Source organism: Vombatus ursinus, unplaced genomic scaffold (assembly GCF_900497805.2).
Source record: "Vombatus ursinus unplaced genomic scaffold, bare-nosed wombat genome assembly UNPS02014798.1, whole genome shotgun sequence".
Classification (NCBI taxonomy): Eukaryota; Metazoa; Chordata; class Mammalia; order Diprotodontia; family Vombatidae; genus Vombatus; species Vombatus ursinus.
This window is the reverse complement of record NW_020954576.1, coordinates 17,834,830-17,851,647: the sequence shown is the minus strand read 5'-3', so window position 1 is coordinate 17,851,647 and position 16,818 is coordinate 17,834,830. Positions and strand designations below refer to the sequence as shown.

The 16,818-nt window shown below is 36.6% G+C and overlaps 1 protein-coding gene across 1 annotated transcript in view; it reads left to right on the top strand.

Moving 5' to 3' along the window:
* LOC114050093 (inactive phospholipase D5) overlaps positions 1–16,818 on the top strand; it is a 394,466-nt gene that overhangs the window by 360,879 nt on the left and 16,769 nt on the right. Inside the window, exons 6-8 of the mRNA XM_027871645.1 lie at positions 6,979–7,176; positions 10,772–10,908; positions 13,286–13,454. Of these exons, the coding sequence (XP_027727446.1) occupies positions 6,979–7,176; positions 10,772–10,908; positions 13,286–13,454 (504 nt within the window). The remainder of the gene's footprint in view (positions 1–6,978; positions 7,177–10,771; positions 10,909–13,285; positions 13,455–16,818) is intronic.

The window sequence follows — 16,818 nt, the reverse complement described above, 5'->3', positions numbered from 1 at the left end:
TTATAGATTCTCTTTCTCCAAAATCATATTACTTCTATTTTTCCTATCAGGAAAATTTTTTTAAGTCTGTCTTCAAGACTCACAGAACTGACTTTAAAAGTTCATCTGAGTGTGGCCTGTCGCTCTTCATCTGAGCACATTGCTTTCCTTTCTGATTCACTCCAGGGACTCATTCAGACCTCAGAAAGAGAATATGTGGCATGACCACATTTTTTATTGTTGGTTTGCTGATCTGTTTATCTAGCCCTTTTTCTGTGATTAGATTTATGAAAATCTAAGTCCCTTACACAGATACAAGGTTAGCTCATGTCTCTGAGCTAGTATTCCTAAACTAGACCCCTTATCTGTGGTTGCAAAATAGGTTGGATTGACAGAAGAGATATAAAGTGCATATGGGAAGACCTCTTTGCAGCAGAGCAGTGTGGCTCAAGGGAGGATTACTTTGGTGGCATTTTATACATGTCTGTATTTTTAAAGGAAATCTTGTTCACTAAGTTGTGACAAGCTACCTTCTGTGCCTTAAGCACAGAAAACATGAAATGTCCCAGGTAATTATGACTCTTTCATGAGGTCAGTGTACAGCTACTTCCTTGACAACACAGAGGTGGTCAATATATATTGACAGAAACTTGTCTATGGCAGAAATTCTTTATACTTGCTAAGGCAGAGAAAGGGTTAAAGAAGTAGTCTTTCTATTGAATGTATTGGAAGAAGTGACCAACTAGTAATTTTACTTGGTCTCCACCTAACTGTCCCTCTTTCCCTTCCCTTCCTTTTTATTTCTACTTCACTCTTACTTTCCAAACATTTCAGTTTTGTTTTGTTTTTTTAATAGAGTTGTCCATTGTGGTATAGTGAAAGAAACATTGAATTCAAACTCAGTCAGTCATTTTTCAGTCCTCACTTGAGATTTTCTTGGCAGAGATTCTGAGGTAGTTTGCCATTTCTCTTATCATCTTATTTTACAGATGAGGGAATTGAGACAAAAAAAAAATCAAACAGCTAATATCTGAGACCAGATTTGAATTCACGTCCTCCTGACTCCAGGGTAGGTGCTTTATCCACTGCACCACCTAGCTACTTATTTCAAAACCCAGCTCTGCTGCTTACTATCTTTGTGACACTGATCAAGTCATATCTACATTATAAGGGAGTAATCTACTTGACTCTCAGCTCTAATTCCTGAGATTCTATGAAATCAATGAAGTTGGTCAGAATACTCAAATCTGGAACAGAGACACAGCCATAGAAAGATTGAAGGAAAGAAACAGTTGCACTCTAAGTCAGACTTTAGTCAGTAGAGCCTGAATAACAGGGTGATTATATAAGTAGCCTTTGTTTTTTTTTTTTTTTTGGTTTTTTTTTGAAAGGTAGCTTTAAAAATACGCCCACCATTAAGTCAGAAATGAAGTTCTTTCCTGCATTTTTGGTATTTAGAAGTAAAAGTTCTCTGAATCCAAAGTTTTTTTTCTGACTTTTCCCATTATCACCACTTAAAGAGTTTTATTTACATATATGAAATTCAATTGTTAGTAAAAACTGTAAATAATCAGTTTCTTCTACTTCTGTTCCCCTGGTCTGCTCTTGCAGCAACATAGGCAAAGAATTTCTCTGCAATCCCTTTCATCTCTCCCCTCTTTCTTTATTCCCATTTCATTAATTAACCCACTATAGAAACAGCCTCCTAGGGGCAGCTAGGTGGTACAGTGGATAGAGCACCAGCCCTGAAGTCAGGACGACCTGAGTTCAAATCTGGCCTCAGACCAAACACTTGACACTTACTAGCTGTGTGACCCTGGGCAAGTCACTTAACCCCAATTGCCTAAAAAAAAAAAAAGCCTCCTAACAGATTTTCCTGCCTCTATTCTCTCGCTATCCCCAAATCTTATGCCACTACCCAAACTAATTTTCCTTATTCATAGATATGTCTATGTCATTACTCTGTGCAAAAGTCTTCAATGATTCCCTATTCCCTACCTAGTAAAGTTTTGAAAATGTTGCCTCCCCATTCAAGGCCCTACACAATTTTGAACCACCCTACTTTTCTAGCTTTTCTCACACTACTGCCCACCAAATACCTTACACTTTAGTCAAACTGAGTATTTCTTTGGCCTCCATACAGGGTGTCTTGCCAAACAAGAGAACAGAACACCCACTAGAAGCTAGTAGAGCTGTGTTTTCTGGTCCTGCTCTTACCTATCAGTGGTACTACAAAGATAGTACAACTGTCAGGGTTCTCATCCTTCCTTTCCTCCCTCTCCCACAACACAAATAAATGATTTTGTTTTATTTGTTTTTACTAATGATTAAGTTCAGTTGTGAACATTTCATTTCCCAGGATTCATTATGACAGATTCCTTTCTGAGTATGAAAAGCTGTGAATATAGAAAATGCCACTTAGTTGGAGGTGGAGGGGGTAAATAAATGTATTGGTAAGTTAGCTAGGCAGTCTTGTAACTCATCAAATAGCTAGAAGACATTAGCATCCCAAGGAGATGGGTATTATATTGAATTTTTTTAAAAAGGTGCTGAGGTAATACTTGACATTTAGATAAGATGAAATTAAGGTAATGAGATGAAATTAAAGAAGTGAAATTCTCCAGGCACTTTCAAGAAAAAAAAGAAATTAACATTTTGGATGAAATATTAGAATGTGGCAAAAATCTCTTACCGACAAAGAGTGGAAAGGAATATTTTGTTGTGTGACATTTAAAACTCAACTGTACTCTGCACTAGAAACATGCCTTAGGAGACCAACCCTGAACTGTGGCAGCTGAAGACCACCCTTCACCCTGAGAGCCAACTCCTGCTTGTCTCTCTTCACCTCATAAAAAGGTCAAGGAGTGATGTGATGTGATGTGATGCCACATTTGAAAATTTACCTCCTTGTTTTATAGTCAGAATAAATAACATATCATCAAAAAATTCTTATGTGAAATAATTATAATTAATTATTAATAACATATATAGTTCCTACTATGTGCCAAGTACTGCACTAAGTGCTTTATAAATATTACCTTATTTGATACAACCATCATTTTGGCTTCAAACTATACAAATGACCAAATTTTGAAAGGGAAATTCAAGGAGAGTCTCTGACAGTATTTTATTAAAGAAACAAACTGACAAACTAAGACCATATTAGTTAGAGTTTAATATAAATGAATATATGTCAGTGGGCATTCTAATGAAAGCAGGGTGGGCCCTGTATTCAATCTAGAAGGGAACTTATCATTACTGAAGGTGGTTCCATGGTCTGCGGTAGCCTTATGAACTCAGTTGTCCAGAAGAGCCACATAATAATAATCCACATTTATATTGTGTTTTAAGATTTGCAGAAAACTTTCTCATGCCCATCTTGTGCATTAAGTAGAATCTATTCTCATGTTTGAGTCTGTCTTCAAGAGATATGGGATGGGGGTGGATGGATGGATCAAGTGAGGGTTTTTGGAGGATGGGGGATATATAAACATGTTTGTAAGTAATAGCAAAGCTTTCACTTTACAACTTCTTGACCCTCATAGCCCTGGGCCCCTGGTTTGAATTCTTCTTTATCTTTTTAGATTTTTGTTGTTGTTGTGTTTTCTTCTTCGTTTTGTCTAGACCTTCCTTTATAACTAATACTGAGAAGTGAAGGGACTTACCCATGGTCACACAACTAGTAAAAGTCCAAGGGGCAAGATTTCAATATAGGTCTTCTGACTCTAGCACAAATGCTCTATCCTCTATGTTGTGAGACTTTTCATGGGTACAATTAGCTATGGAAAATAGATTTCAAGTGACCACAAGCTTACCTACTTTTTCAACAAACACAGTTTTACATGCACGTTAGCATCAAGCATAATTAAGAGAAACCACAAATAAAAAAAGCTTTCAACTTTAGCCAGTAGAAAGGGTGAGGAAACTATTGCAGAAACAGATTATGCCATGTGTGCATTTCTACCACAGATAATCAACAGCTATCTGTGCACTAAGGGTCTTCCTGGTAGAATAGAGAATAAAAAGCTTGCAAGAATGTTTTTAGGCTTTCCAGTGATTCCGGAGGTAGGGAGATAGGAAGGCGGGAGTATTCCATGAAGCAAAGAACAAAAAAGAAAACAAAACAATCTAAGAAGATAAAAAGGAATCCAAATCAGAGGTCCAGGGGCTGTGAGGGTCAGCAAGTTGGAAGCTGAAAGCTTCCCTTCTGCCTACAAACATATCCAAACATTTCTCTCCCATCCTTAAGACCCTTAGTTGACTTGTCCATCCCTATCCCCTATCTCTTCTCCCTTTTATTGTTGAATGCTCTGAGAAGGCCATCTATATAATTGCTACCTCCACTTCCTTTCACCTCTCTCTCCTCTTATCTCTCTACAGTCTGGTTTCTGACCTTATCATTCAACCAGAACTGCTCACACTCTCTCTCTCTCTCTCTACCAGTTATTTCTTAATTGCAATATTTAATGGCATTTTTTCATTCCCCATCCTACTTGATCCTGTTGTAGCCTTTGACCTCCTTGATCATCTATCCCCTTCTTCCTTGATATTTTCTTCTCACTAGGTTTCCATGACACTGCTCTATCCTGGTTCTCCTCCCACCTGTCTGATCCTTACTTCTCAGTATCTTTGCTAGATCTTCATCCAGGTCATGGCTACTGAAGGAAACTGCCCCCCACCCCCACTCTGTCCCGGGACCTCTTCTCTTCTTCTACACTATTTCACTTGGTGATCTCATCAGCTCCCTTGGATTTAATTATCTTTATACTAACATTTTTATAGTTATCTATCCCACTTCAATCTCTTAATCTTCACACTTGTAGCTCCAACTACCTGTTAGACATCTTCAACTCAACATGTCCAAAACTGAACCCATTATCTTTTCTCCAAACTCTTCTCCATGGGAGCAGCACCACCTTTCCAGGATCACAACCTAGGTGTCATTCTCAATACTTCACTGCCTCACCTGCTATAACCAATCTGATGCCAAGTCCTTCCAATTCTACCTTCAGAAAATCATATCTATCTCTATCTCTATATACATATATACATACACACATACACACACACAGATATAGATATATATCCCTTTTGTGCCTTTGACATTGCTACCATCTTGGTAGAAGCATTCATCACCTTACAACTATACTCTTACTATAGCCTACTGGTTGGTCTCCCTGCCTCAAGTCTCTCCCCATTCCAGTTCATCCTTCACTCAGATGTCAAATTAATCCTCCCAAAATGTGTGTCACTCCCTACCCCTTTCAGTAAATCCCTAGTGGCTCCCTTTCACCTCTAGGATCATATGTAAAATCTTTCCTGGCATTCAAAATCTTTCACAACCTGGCTACTTTCTATCTTTCCAGTCTTCTTATACCTTACTCATCCCCATGTATTCTTTGATCAAGTGAAACTAACCTCCTTGATATTTATTCCTTAGAGAAGACACTCCATTCTCCAGACTCATGCATTTTCACAGGCTGTCCCCCATGCCTGAAATACTCTGCCTCCTGGCTTCCCTGGCTTCCTTCAAGTCCTAGCTAAAATCTCATTTTCTGCAAGAAGCTTTTTCTGATCTTATTTCTAATGTCTTCCCCCTGTCAATTTTTTTCCCAATTTATCCTGTCTATAATTTGTTTGTACCCACTTGTTTGCATGTTATCTCCTCCATTAGACTGTGAGTTCTTTGAGAGTAGAAACTACCTTTCTAATCTTTTCTAATCTAATCACAGTGCTTAGCACAGTGCCTGGCATATAGTAGGCACTTAATAAATGCTTAATGACTTTTTAAGGAAATGTAGAAGGAAGATTTCCGAGGAGTTGGAGCTATATAATAAGTTAAGTGTTGTCTAAGAAATGAAGCTTGAATTGCCTATGTTCACTTCTTCACTTCTTGATATCACTTCTTGGTATCACTTCCTGGCCCTCTTCAGCAGCCATTTTCTCTACCTACCCATTGGCCAAGGACAACTGAGACAAAGAGGATTAGTTCAATGATGGAAAGTTCACTTATGCTAATTGCACACTGGTGGAAGTCCAGAACTTTCAGCTACAATTTCATTTGTCTTTTAACCAAGTAAATGGGTATGACAGATAATCTTCACTTCTTCTGTGAGTATCACCATAGCTTCACAGTCACATGTTGTTTTCCTCAATAGAGAGCCCTCAAAGGTAGGGACTGGGTCACTTTTGTCCTAGTGCATAGCATAGTTTTATTTTATCCCCAGTGCCCATCATAGTTCCTGGCACATAATAGGTATTTAATAAATATTTGTTAACTGACTGATCACAGGGTCTTTGGGACAGAACATCTACATCTACTTCCATCTTCACTGGACATACTAAACTCATAATTGGTTAGTATTACAATTTTTCTCTATCAGGCAGCACCCAAGTTTATTCTAGTCAAAACATAAGTCAACATAAGCCATTCTCACCTTAAATATAGCTCCATTCAAATAATTATTGAATTTCTCTGTTATATCCCATATCAAAGCCAAGAATTCCAGTTGGGTACAACACAAAATCCGGTAGTAAGTCCTCTGTTGGCAAATATAAGAAGTTTTACTGACTATAACCTTTCAGGTACAGGAGTATTGCCAAACCTTCAAGTCAGCATTCATATGCATAACACAGGGCTTGCCTAAATCTTTAAGCTGTTGGCCTAGTCTTTAAAAACTGATACATTAGGAAAAAGAACAAGTTATCTGCTTCAAGTCACAAATGATAAGGCTAAATGGAGACTTTAATTTAGCTTACTCTTCTTGTCTATGTAGCTGAATATCCAAGAGACATTTTTGTAATTTATCATTCATGTTTATGTATTTGTATCATTGCACATTTGTAAATTTTCATATCATTTATGTATTAATCTTTTCTATTTTTATATTCCTGAATGATAATAGATATAAGAAAACAATGAAGTTCAAATTTATTTCTTATTCAAATAGACTGTGAAAGATAGTGACGCCTTTAATGACTTCCATTTTAATTTCACAGATGAAAGAACTTGGTGTTATCTTTTACAACTGCAGCTGTCTGGTCCTAGATTTACAAAGGATATTTGCCTTGTATAGCTCATTAAGATACAAGAGCAGAGTTCCCCAAACTTGGTCAAAGAGGCTGTATGGAGTGTATGACAATCAAAAAAAATTGCAACTTCAGTTGAATGAAACAAAGTCTCAAGCATTTGTGTCGGTGAGTTGACATCCTTATCAAAAAGCCTGTACTCAGTTCCTAATTTATTTATGGTGCTATTAATGAGAATGTATGAAGAGTTAACTTAGATCTTGACCTATTCTTCAAGCCTTTTTGCTTCTTGGTCATTTACTGATCATATGATTTAACTGTTATTTAATATAATTGTAAATGGACTATTTAAATACGTGCTACAGAATATGCTTCTGTTCGAATGTTGTCTCTTTAGGCATTAGATCTAAGCTGGTCTTCAAAATAAGAAAAGACCACTAGTTGCTCTGGCCACATCTTACTAGAGTTCACACTACCTTTGGTTGTTTTCAGTCACATCTGACTCTTCATGACCTCATTTGGAGTTTTCTTGGCAAAGATTCTGGAGAGGTTTACCATTTCCTTCTCCAGCTTATTTTACCTATGAGAAAACTGAGGCAAACTGGGTTAAGTGACTTGCCCAGAATCCCACAGCTAGTAAGTGTCTAAGGCCAGATTTGAACTCACATAGATGAATCTTCCTAAGTTTCTGCTCCACCTATCTGCCCCTAACACTACACTATCTTCATCTTTTTTGGCCATTGAGATCACGTGCTATCTCCTAGAATGTTACATGGTCAAGAGAAATGATAAAAATACTTTTCACCACAAATAATAATTTCTAATTGTTCTTATATACATATTCTATGACATAAACCTCTGTTGGTCACAACCTTTAAGCGCCTCAAACAACTGTCCAAGACTCCAAGTTGCCTATCTGCATTGATAAAGAGAGTTTCTGTCTTGGGAGTTCCATATGTCGATAAAACTACATATCAGGACAAGAAGAGCAAAAGTTGAGAGACAATGTCATAAGTTTACATTCCAAGTTCTCCACCAGCAGAACAAAACATTGTTATTGCAAAATGAAAGTCTAGGAGAAGAACCACCCTCCCTACATTTAATGGAACCTCTTGGTTTTCTGAGGCTGCTTCTGCAGAATCCATACCTTCAGGATGGGACAAATTTCAAGATTTTTTTCATCAAACTCCCCCATTAGAAAGTCTCATCTCCTATAGAGGGTTTCCTTTTTTTTTTTCTTTTCAGTTTCTGTCAGGTTTTTTCATCACAATACATATATTAAAATCAGTTCATTGCTGACATCTGAGCTAATATCCTTGGAGATTTACAGATGTTATAAAAGAACAACCTACTGAAAAATACCTCTGTATCTTATACATCAATAATTCTGGGCTGTTATTAGTAATAAGTATTTTCTGTTGTGTCCACAATGCATTAGACATTCTGATTGATTCAACAGAAAGAATCTTTCATTCAGTATACTTGTGGAACTTTTTTAAATGGTTCCATGCTCTGGTTTTAGTGAGATATTGGCCCTAACAAGAGTTTACAGAATGTGAATACTCAAAAACTCCACATTTGGAAGTCCCAGAAAAATAACATAACTCCCCAGTATGATGTTTTCTGCTAAAAATTCCTATGAAACTGTGGGTTGGGCTAATTTTATTTTTGTTCTTATTTTCCAGTTTCTCATTTTCCTGAATAGACCACTGACTAAATATGATTTTATTCTTTTTCTTAATTTGGAGGAAATTATTTTATTTTATTTTTGTTACATTTTTTGCTGAAACTAGGCAATAGCAATAGTGATTGAACTTCTTTCCTACTGTGTTTGCAAGAGTTTTATAGCCCTTGAAAGTCTGTACTTTGTCTTCCAAGACAAGGACTAGGCTCAAGGTCTGTTTTGATTGAGCTAGGTAGGAGGCAGATTTCATTTCTTCTTGTTTATTACCCATATCAATCACCCATCAAAGTCATTTAGACTAAACTATATTTTGTGAGGTAGGACACTGAGTAGAACATAGTGAGTCTGAAGAGAAATCCATGAAAATGCTATTTGTATTACTTTTCCCAAAAACAACATGGTTATGTTTTGAAAAGGATGCTCAGGAAAAGAGCTCTTTAAAATCAGAAACACGTTTGGAAGTGAGCTGAAAGCCTGCTGGTGCAAGGATGTCTAGCATAGTAGATATAGCCCATTGATCTGTACTGGGAAGCATGGTGCCTGGATTTATTTAGAAGTGAGCTTCCAGAGAAACAGTTGATTGGGAAAAGGCAGTCACAATGTTTTTACCTAGACCAGTATCTGTCATTTTCATTCTTTTTTTCCCCTCTTTCTGCTTTGCTATTAAGGGATAATACAAAGGAATTTAAAAGAACATAAAGATTGCTAATAAGACCATTTGAGCGTCTATTCTCTGATTAACTTGCAAGTTACATTTCCCATGTTTGAGCAGTGGTATTCACTCTGGTTCTGGAGCCACTTTAGCAATTATCATTAACCAAAAGAGCCATATTTCTGTTGTATGCTTTGTAGAGACCAGTGCAGTGTAATCTTCTATTAATGAAACTAAAGGCTTTGGAAAGCCATAGATTGCATATAAAAGAACACCCCCCCCCCAATATGGCTTGACCCTAAATATTACTATTCCAGATATAGTCATAATACTTTCTCCTCCCTTCATATATTTGACACCATAACCTCCTGGCTCTCCTCTAACCTCTCTGACTACTCTGTCTCTTTCACCGGTTTCTCTTCCTGTTCTACTGATCCAATTTTTCACATTTGAAATTTTGGTGTTATCTTTGATTCTTCATTTACCTCTTATAAACATATCTCAGCAATATCTCTTCTATCCATCCATCCAGGAAGTAAAGGCAGAGAAGTCAAAGGGGACTACACATTGACCTGTGGCCTGACAGTAACATGAGCAACACCTACAATTAATAAGTGGAACTGATAAAGCCTCTGTATTCTTGCCAGTGCAATGTCTTCTGGCTAATTCCATAATTGCCTTCTTGCCCCCAAATGCCAAACAAGGAGGGCACTAAAAGCCTATTCCATTAAAAAAAATTATTTTTGGATAGGAAAATTGCTTAGATACTGTTGGATTAAGGGGAGGAAAAAAAAAAGCAGCTTGTTGTGTGGGTCCCAAGGATGAGGAAATGGAAGAGGCTCCATGTCCAATGTGTTGGGAGGAAAGTTCCTAATCAGCTTTTGCTAGATGTGTTGAGTTCAACTCAGTTCTTGCCTTAACACTTCTTAAGGATGTGGTCCAGGGGGGTCAGGCTCAGGGAGGATGATCTTTCCAAACTAATGTCAGAAAAAAAATGCACCTTCTGGATATCAACACCATAGAGAAAGCCCTGCCTGCCTCACCCTGGTTAAGGCTATGGACATAGACTAGCGGAGATATGTGTCTTAACACCTAGGCTCCCAATAGATATACTTTTTGGTCCTCCCAACAGACAGGCTACATAAAAATGAAAAAGAAAAATGTAGATAAGTCTATTTTTATGTCCCCATTAGTACAAAATCATTTCACATAGTCCTGGTGAGTCTAATAGTAGGCCCTGTTCTTCAGGGGATCAAATACCAATAACTTATTCTCCAGAGTCAACTAATGAAAACCTGATCTAGGATTAGTCAAATTAAATGAACCAGCCATTACCAAAATTTGGTAAGAGTCAGCTCCTGAAAAAGGGAAACGCCCTAAGTTACATATTTTTCTACTTCAATAATTTGATCTTTGTATCTTCACAGAATTCTCCTAAAGTCTTTTGCCCTAAAAATAGGAGCTTTGACATAGATGCCATCTATAGCGTCATTGACGATGCTAAGGAGTTTGTATTCATTGCTGTAATGGATTACCTGCCTGTCTCTAACACAAGCACCAAAAGGTGAGTGCCTAGATTCTGTGTCAGGATCGTTGTTAGATGAGGGCCATGCTATCACTTGAGAGAAAATGACTGAGAACTAACCTTAGGCACAGGACTACTGTAGTGACTACCTTGAGTTTTATAAAATGATAATCTGGAATATTTGCAGTGATTTGTCCACAAGGACCTGCCTGCCCCCTAACTGGAACCATTCCAGGAAGCCAGGTTCTTGTTCAGCAGAAGGTATCAACACGTTTCCCTCTGACCTAACTGTGAGCTCTTTGTAGTTAAAAGGCCAAATTGAACAAGAGTGAGGAATGTCACAGCATGAGCTGATAGTCACCAAATTTAGAATTATCTGTTGAAATGTTTCTAAAGGATATGCTGCCCCTGAATGAATCTTGGAAGCTTTGCCTTGAAAGGGGAGATAGTTTTATGTCATCTGGTGCAACTTCCATCAAAACCTGGATTTTCATAAAGATATTTTTAACTTAAAGGAGAAAAAAAAGCTTTAAAAAATGTTCTCCATCAAATCTATCCATCCCTCTGTGGGAGACAGAGAGGACCAATGTGTTACAAATAGAGAAGATTTTCAATAATTCATCATTGTTTCAGCATGCAAATACATAGACTAACTTTAGGAATACAATTTATGCCAAACTCTTTGGAAAAAATCATTGCATGAATAAGTAGAAAGGTGTCCATGCCCTAGGCCTTCCCAGGTTTAATTTCTTCCTGGGCATATCCAAAGTCTGATGTCACAAATGCATTAGAGGATCAGTTTAATTAAGAACAAGTTTACAAAATTAAATGTAAGTTTTGAGAGTAGGAATATAGGATTTTTTTCTCTTAGAAAACAGAACTCCAAAATAAATTTCCTTGGATTAAGGATTTCATGTGGCTTATTCTTCATATAAATTTTTCATATTTCTAATAAATCCAGTACATGCAAATTTTCTGTTAGTTTTATTATAGGGTAATAACATTTTCATGAGAAAATGAATTTTTCAGATGATAGATATGTGAGGTGTATGTGTGTTGCCCATGGAGGTTATGTGCATGATTGTATGAGTTTGTCTAAATGTAGCTTGAAGGGAGGCATGAATAGATAATCTATCTGGAATCCAATCTATCCCTTTTCAAGAAAGATTTTTATTTCTACCTGAAAGGGAATAGGAAAAGGGCTACAAGACTGATGGTTCTGCTCTCCTCAGAGAGGGGTACTGGAATAGAATTGTATCTGTCTGGTCACCTAAATTTTGTTAATATAGGGGAAATGATTTTTAGTTTCAATTAACTTTCCTGTTCATGAACGCTTAAAGGGGAAAGGGTACTTCAAATTTATAATAAAGAGGCTTGACTCCCTTCCCACCAAATGTTAATTACGTAAAAGATCATCACAAATAGTTAAGAGTGAATAAATTATTTTATCCAAGCAAATAGCAAACAGAAATCAGTGAAGTTATACATATTTGAATATACTAGAAAATATACAGAGTAAATTAACTCTCCCAATGGAAGTAAGATATCAATATATATGTATATCTATCCATATCTATCTAACAAGAGAGTGGGAAAGAGACTCCCTGAGTTCACCAAAGGGGAAATTTCCTGAAGTCTCTAGGGAACCAAGCTAGAACTTAGAGACACATTAAGGAGCCACTTCCTCTACATGCCTGCTGCTTCTCAAGGTCTATTTGTTCTCTCCACTGAGATCCAGTGATTGAACTCTGAAGTGAAAAATCGAAAGGCCTCTGTTATTTCTTCCTAACTCAGAAATCAAATTATGTAATATTAGGTAAGTCATCTAACTATTTAATATCTCTGTTATTGTGTTATTGATTATTATATCCATAGCCATACCAGGAATTTTTACCCTGAGGACAAATTTCCATTTAGGCAAAATATAATAGGCACAAAGCAAAGAACAATCCTAATCAGAGAATATGACCACTCCAGAAAGGGTTGGAAGAGGAAGGTAGACCTCAGATCACTCAAGTGATGAGATCCTAGCCATGGCAGTCTGGGGGCAGTTGTACCCTCTGGTATAGTATACTAGCAACAGAGGATGGCAAGGTATGGGGCTGACATATCCATGGGGAAGGAACACGTTCTGCCCTCTGGGGGACAAATTACACTCCATTTCTACCCTAGGACAAAAATATAGTCTCACAGATACAGCTGAAATATCTGCAAAAGGAGATTTAAGAGAATCTATTTCATAGACTGGTAATCTAGTTTCACAGACTTAAAAATCCATTTATGGAATTGTTTTAATCAACTTGTTCCCAAAACTGTTTTAAATATTATAAAATAAATAGCCATTTTTAACCAAAATTCAAGTTTTTCTTTGATAGATTGCTTTTTCAGCAAACTAAAGAATATGGTTTTTCCACAGAACTTACTGGCCAGATTTGGATGGGAAAATAAGAGAAGCATTAGTTTTACGAAGAGTTAAAGTTCGTCTCCTCATCAGCTTCTGGAAGGAAACAGACCCCCTCACATTTAACTTTGTTTCATCACTTAAAGCTATTTGTACTGAAATTGCCAACTGCAGTTTGAAAGTTGTAAGTACCAGGCCTACTACAATCTTTTCACAATGTGTTGAATATTCATTTAACATTCTCCAATATTTTTAGTAATTAATCAAACATTTAATAGGGGCTTACTATGTGCTAAGAACTGCTCCGCCCTACAAATGAAAAATGAATTAAACGGTGAAAATTATTTTTTAAATGGTAAAAGAACTTCAGTTGTTCAAGCAATACTGGACTTTGAATATTCAAATCATTATGATTCAATGAACACTTATTAAAGAGTCAACTATATGTATACCACAAAGGATATAAAAATAAAAATAAAATTATACCTGCCCTCAAGGATCTTCTATTCTACTGTAAATATTTTTTCATATTTTAAAAATTATGATCTTGTTAAGTTACTGATCAGTTTCTTTTCATCAGATAATAATTTGGAGTTATTTATATGATCCATACATACCACCATATTGGCTGCTATAAGATGCTTTGTTGTTCTTTTATCCAGTACTTAGTAAGAATTCCTAGTAACAGATACCCTTCTATTACTTACATATCCCTACTATGGATTTGAGTTTCAAATAATAGCAACCACTCATATTTCTGTATCCCTTTGTTTACAAAGTACTTTCCTCATAACAGCATTATGAGATAGGAAGTACACACTCTAATATATGAATTTTACAGAGGAGTAAACTGAGGCTCAGAAGTTACACAACTTACTCAGAGTGAGTTACACAGTTAATAAATGGGAGAGCCAGGGTGAATTCGGGCCTCTCCTAATTCAGAGTCAGCGCTCTTTCTAATACAACATTCTTCCTCCTATATAAAGATAGCTTGATCTTTGAGACTCCATTCAACCTAATTCCAGTGTCTCATCACTCTAATAGCCAGATCATTCTGACTGGAACAAATTGTGCAAATCTATAGGCGACCATGTCCCTAATTTCTCAAATGATAATCACATCTTATATTTGCACCACATTTTACTTCTTCAAAATACTTTCTCACCTATTAGCTGATTTTATCATCACAGAAGACCTATGAGTTGGCTAGGTTAACATCACCCCTGTTTTATACCTGAAGAAAGTGAGACACATAGAAATGAAATAACTATCACAGGATCACACAGTGATAGCAAAGCTGGGACTAGAGTCCAGGATCCTTAATGCCAGTCCAGTGGTCTTTGAGCAACCCCAAGAAGCCTCTCCTATCACTTTCATTTTATCTAAAATTTTTCATTCACCTAAAACATTCTTATTTTTCATGCATTTTCAACTACAAGGCCACAATCATTCTAATAGCTGAGGGTCCTGGCAGAGATGGTAAAATTCATACCATAAAGAACAACTCTCACTTACTGGCTTTTGCTGCCACACTTGGCCTAACTTTCTTTGAATTCAGTGGCTTGGTACAGGTTCTAAAAACCATAGGCCATTATCACTCTTTGATAAGAGGGTTCAACCAGCTTCATAATTCCCTCTCATTCAGGCAAGAAAGTCTTTTTTTTTTTTTAAAGAACAATCTTCTTGATCTATTTTCAGAAAACCTAAAGTATTAGTACTGCTCAAATAATAATAATAGCAGCTAACATTTATATATCACTTACTATGTACCAGGTACTTCACAATTATCTCATTTGACCCTCATGACAACTTTGAGAGGTAGGTGCTATTATTATCTCCATTTTACAGATGTGGCAACTGAAGCAGACAGAGATTAAGTGACTTGCCCAAGGTTACATTGCTAGTAAGTGTTGGATTTGAATGCCACATACCAAGAGATAAGGGAAGCCACACAATTCAGGCCCAGGGTAGGGCAAAAGAGGCAGATACCACTAACCAGGAGAGTGTGTACCTTGGAAGATGACCCTTTCTACATAGGGTTTGATATCATCAGCTTCTACTCCAAGCTGCCTATCAGGTGAATCATCTTGTTTAGAAACATTTTGTGCCTCTGGTTAAGATTTCTTATCTTTTTTGAATTCTACAAGCAACTTAATCAGTTTAGTCTCTTCTAAACACAGATGGCTCCATTACCCTGAAGCAAATTGCTAAGAGCTTATCTTGGCAATAGCTAGTTTGCAAAGCAAAAACCACAAAACTACTCCTTACCAAAGGCAATCCATTAATTTTAGAAATGATTGCAAGACTAAGTGGAAAAGGAGATCACTTTCCCAAATACCTGAGATAGTTACTGAGAGCAAGCTTTTCTATGAAGGCAGACAAAGAAACTTTGTGATGGCTTCTCCTCACAAGCCTGTCAATGAGAGGGGATGCTTTAGTGTCTGAAAAGCTTATCATGATATGCCCATAAGACATTGAAGTTGGTTGGCATCCAGTAATACTATACAACTGACTTTATGGAGGGACATTGGAAGAATGGATGAATGTGAATTTCACAAGGCCATCCCAAAGAGCCAAATTTTAATTAAATAAACAAATCATCCTTGAAACCTCTCCATTTTCTGTCAACTATAACATAAATGATGATAATATTTCAATAACTAATAAACCTTTGCTCTAGGAATTTATTAGTTCTAGTAGAATTCACTTTCCCATGTAAGGCTATTCCTCCTCCCCTTAGCCATATTTGACTTTTAAGAGCAAACAGGTTCTTATTGAAACCCTACTTTGTCGTTCCAACCCCAACTTTCATTAAAACATATATTTCTACTTTGTCCAAATGTTGGCTAGTTTTATTTAATAATGCCTTTCTACAAAAAGGAAATAAGTCAAATGAATGAATATTTTAGTAATAAATCAAGTATAAGTTGCATTCTTCTGGGTAATATTCATTAGTAGCACTGTCAATGTGACATAAAAGTGCCCTTAGAGTCAAGTATGAAGTAAGGGGAAATGTGTTTAAATGGCCTTTAGAAACTTGTCAAGATGTATTTGCTATGTATTAGCCTGGTTATTAGGCAGATCTGAATATTTCAGGCAAGCTGAATTTCTACTAACCAAATTTCACAGGGCTATTGTAAAAGTCAGGTTTTTACAAATCCCAGGGTAGGAACAAGTGGAAAGTGAGAGAGAAAGAGATAAAGCTGGGAAAAAAATATAAAGTATACCTGGGAAAACACTATGTAAAGTTACTGGGATCATGTTTTTCCCCCAGCAATTTTATTGCTTTTTCAAATACTCAGAATTCGGCTTTCTTTTCATGATCTCTTCATTTGCATTGTGGCAGTCCTTGTGCATATTATTCTTCTAGCTGTGCTGACTTCATTCTGTATCAGTTCATAAGAAACTTCCCAAGTTTCTTTGAATTCTTCACATGCATCACTTTTTACTGGACAATAATATTTTATTATGTTCCTATGCTATACTTTGTTGTTGAAAGACATCTCTTTCTTTCTAGTTCTTTGCTACTACAAAAAATATTGTTATAT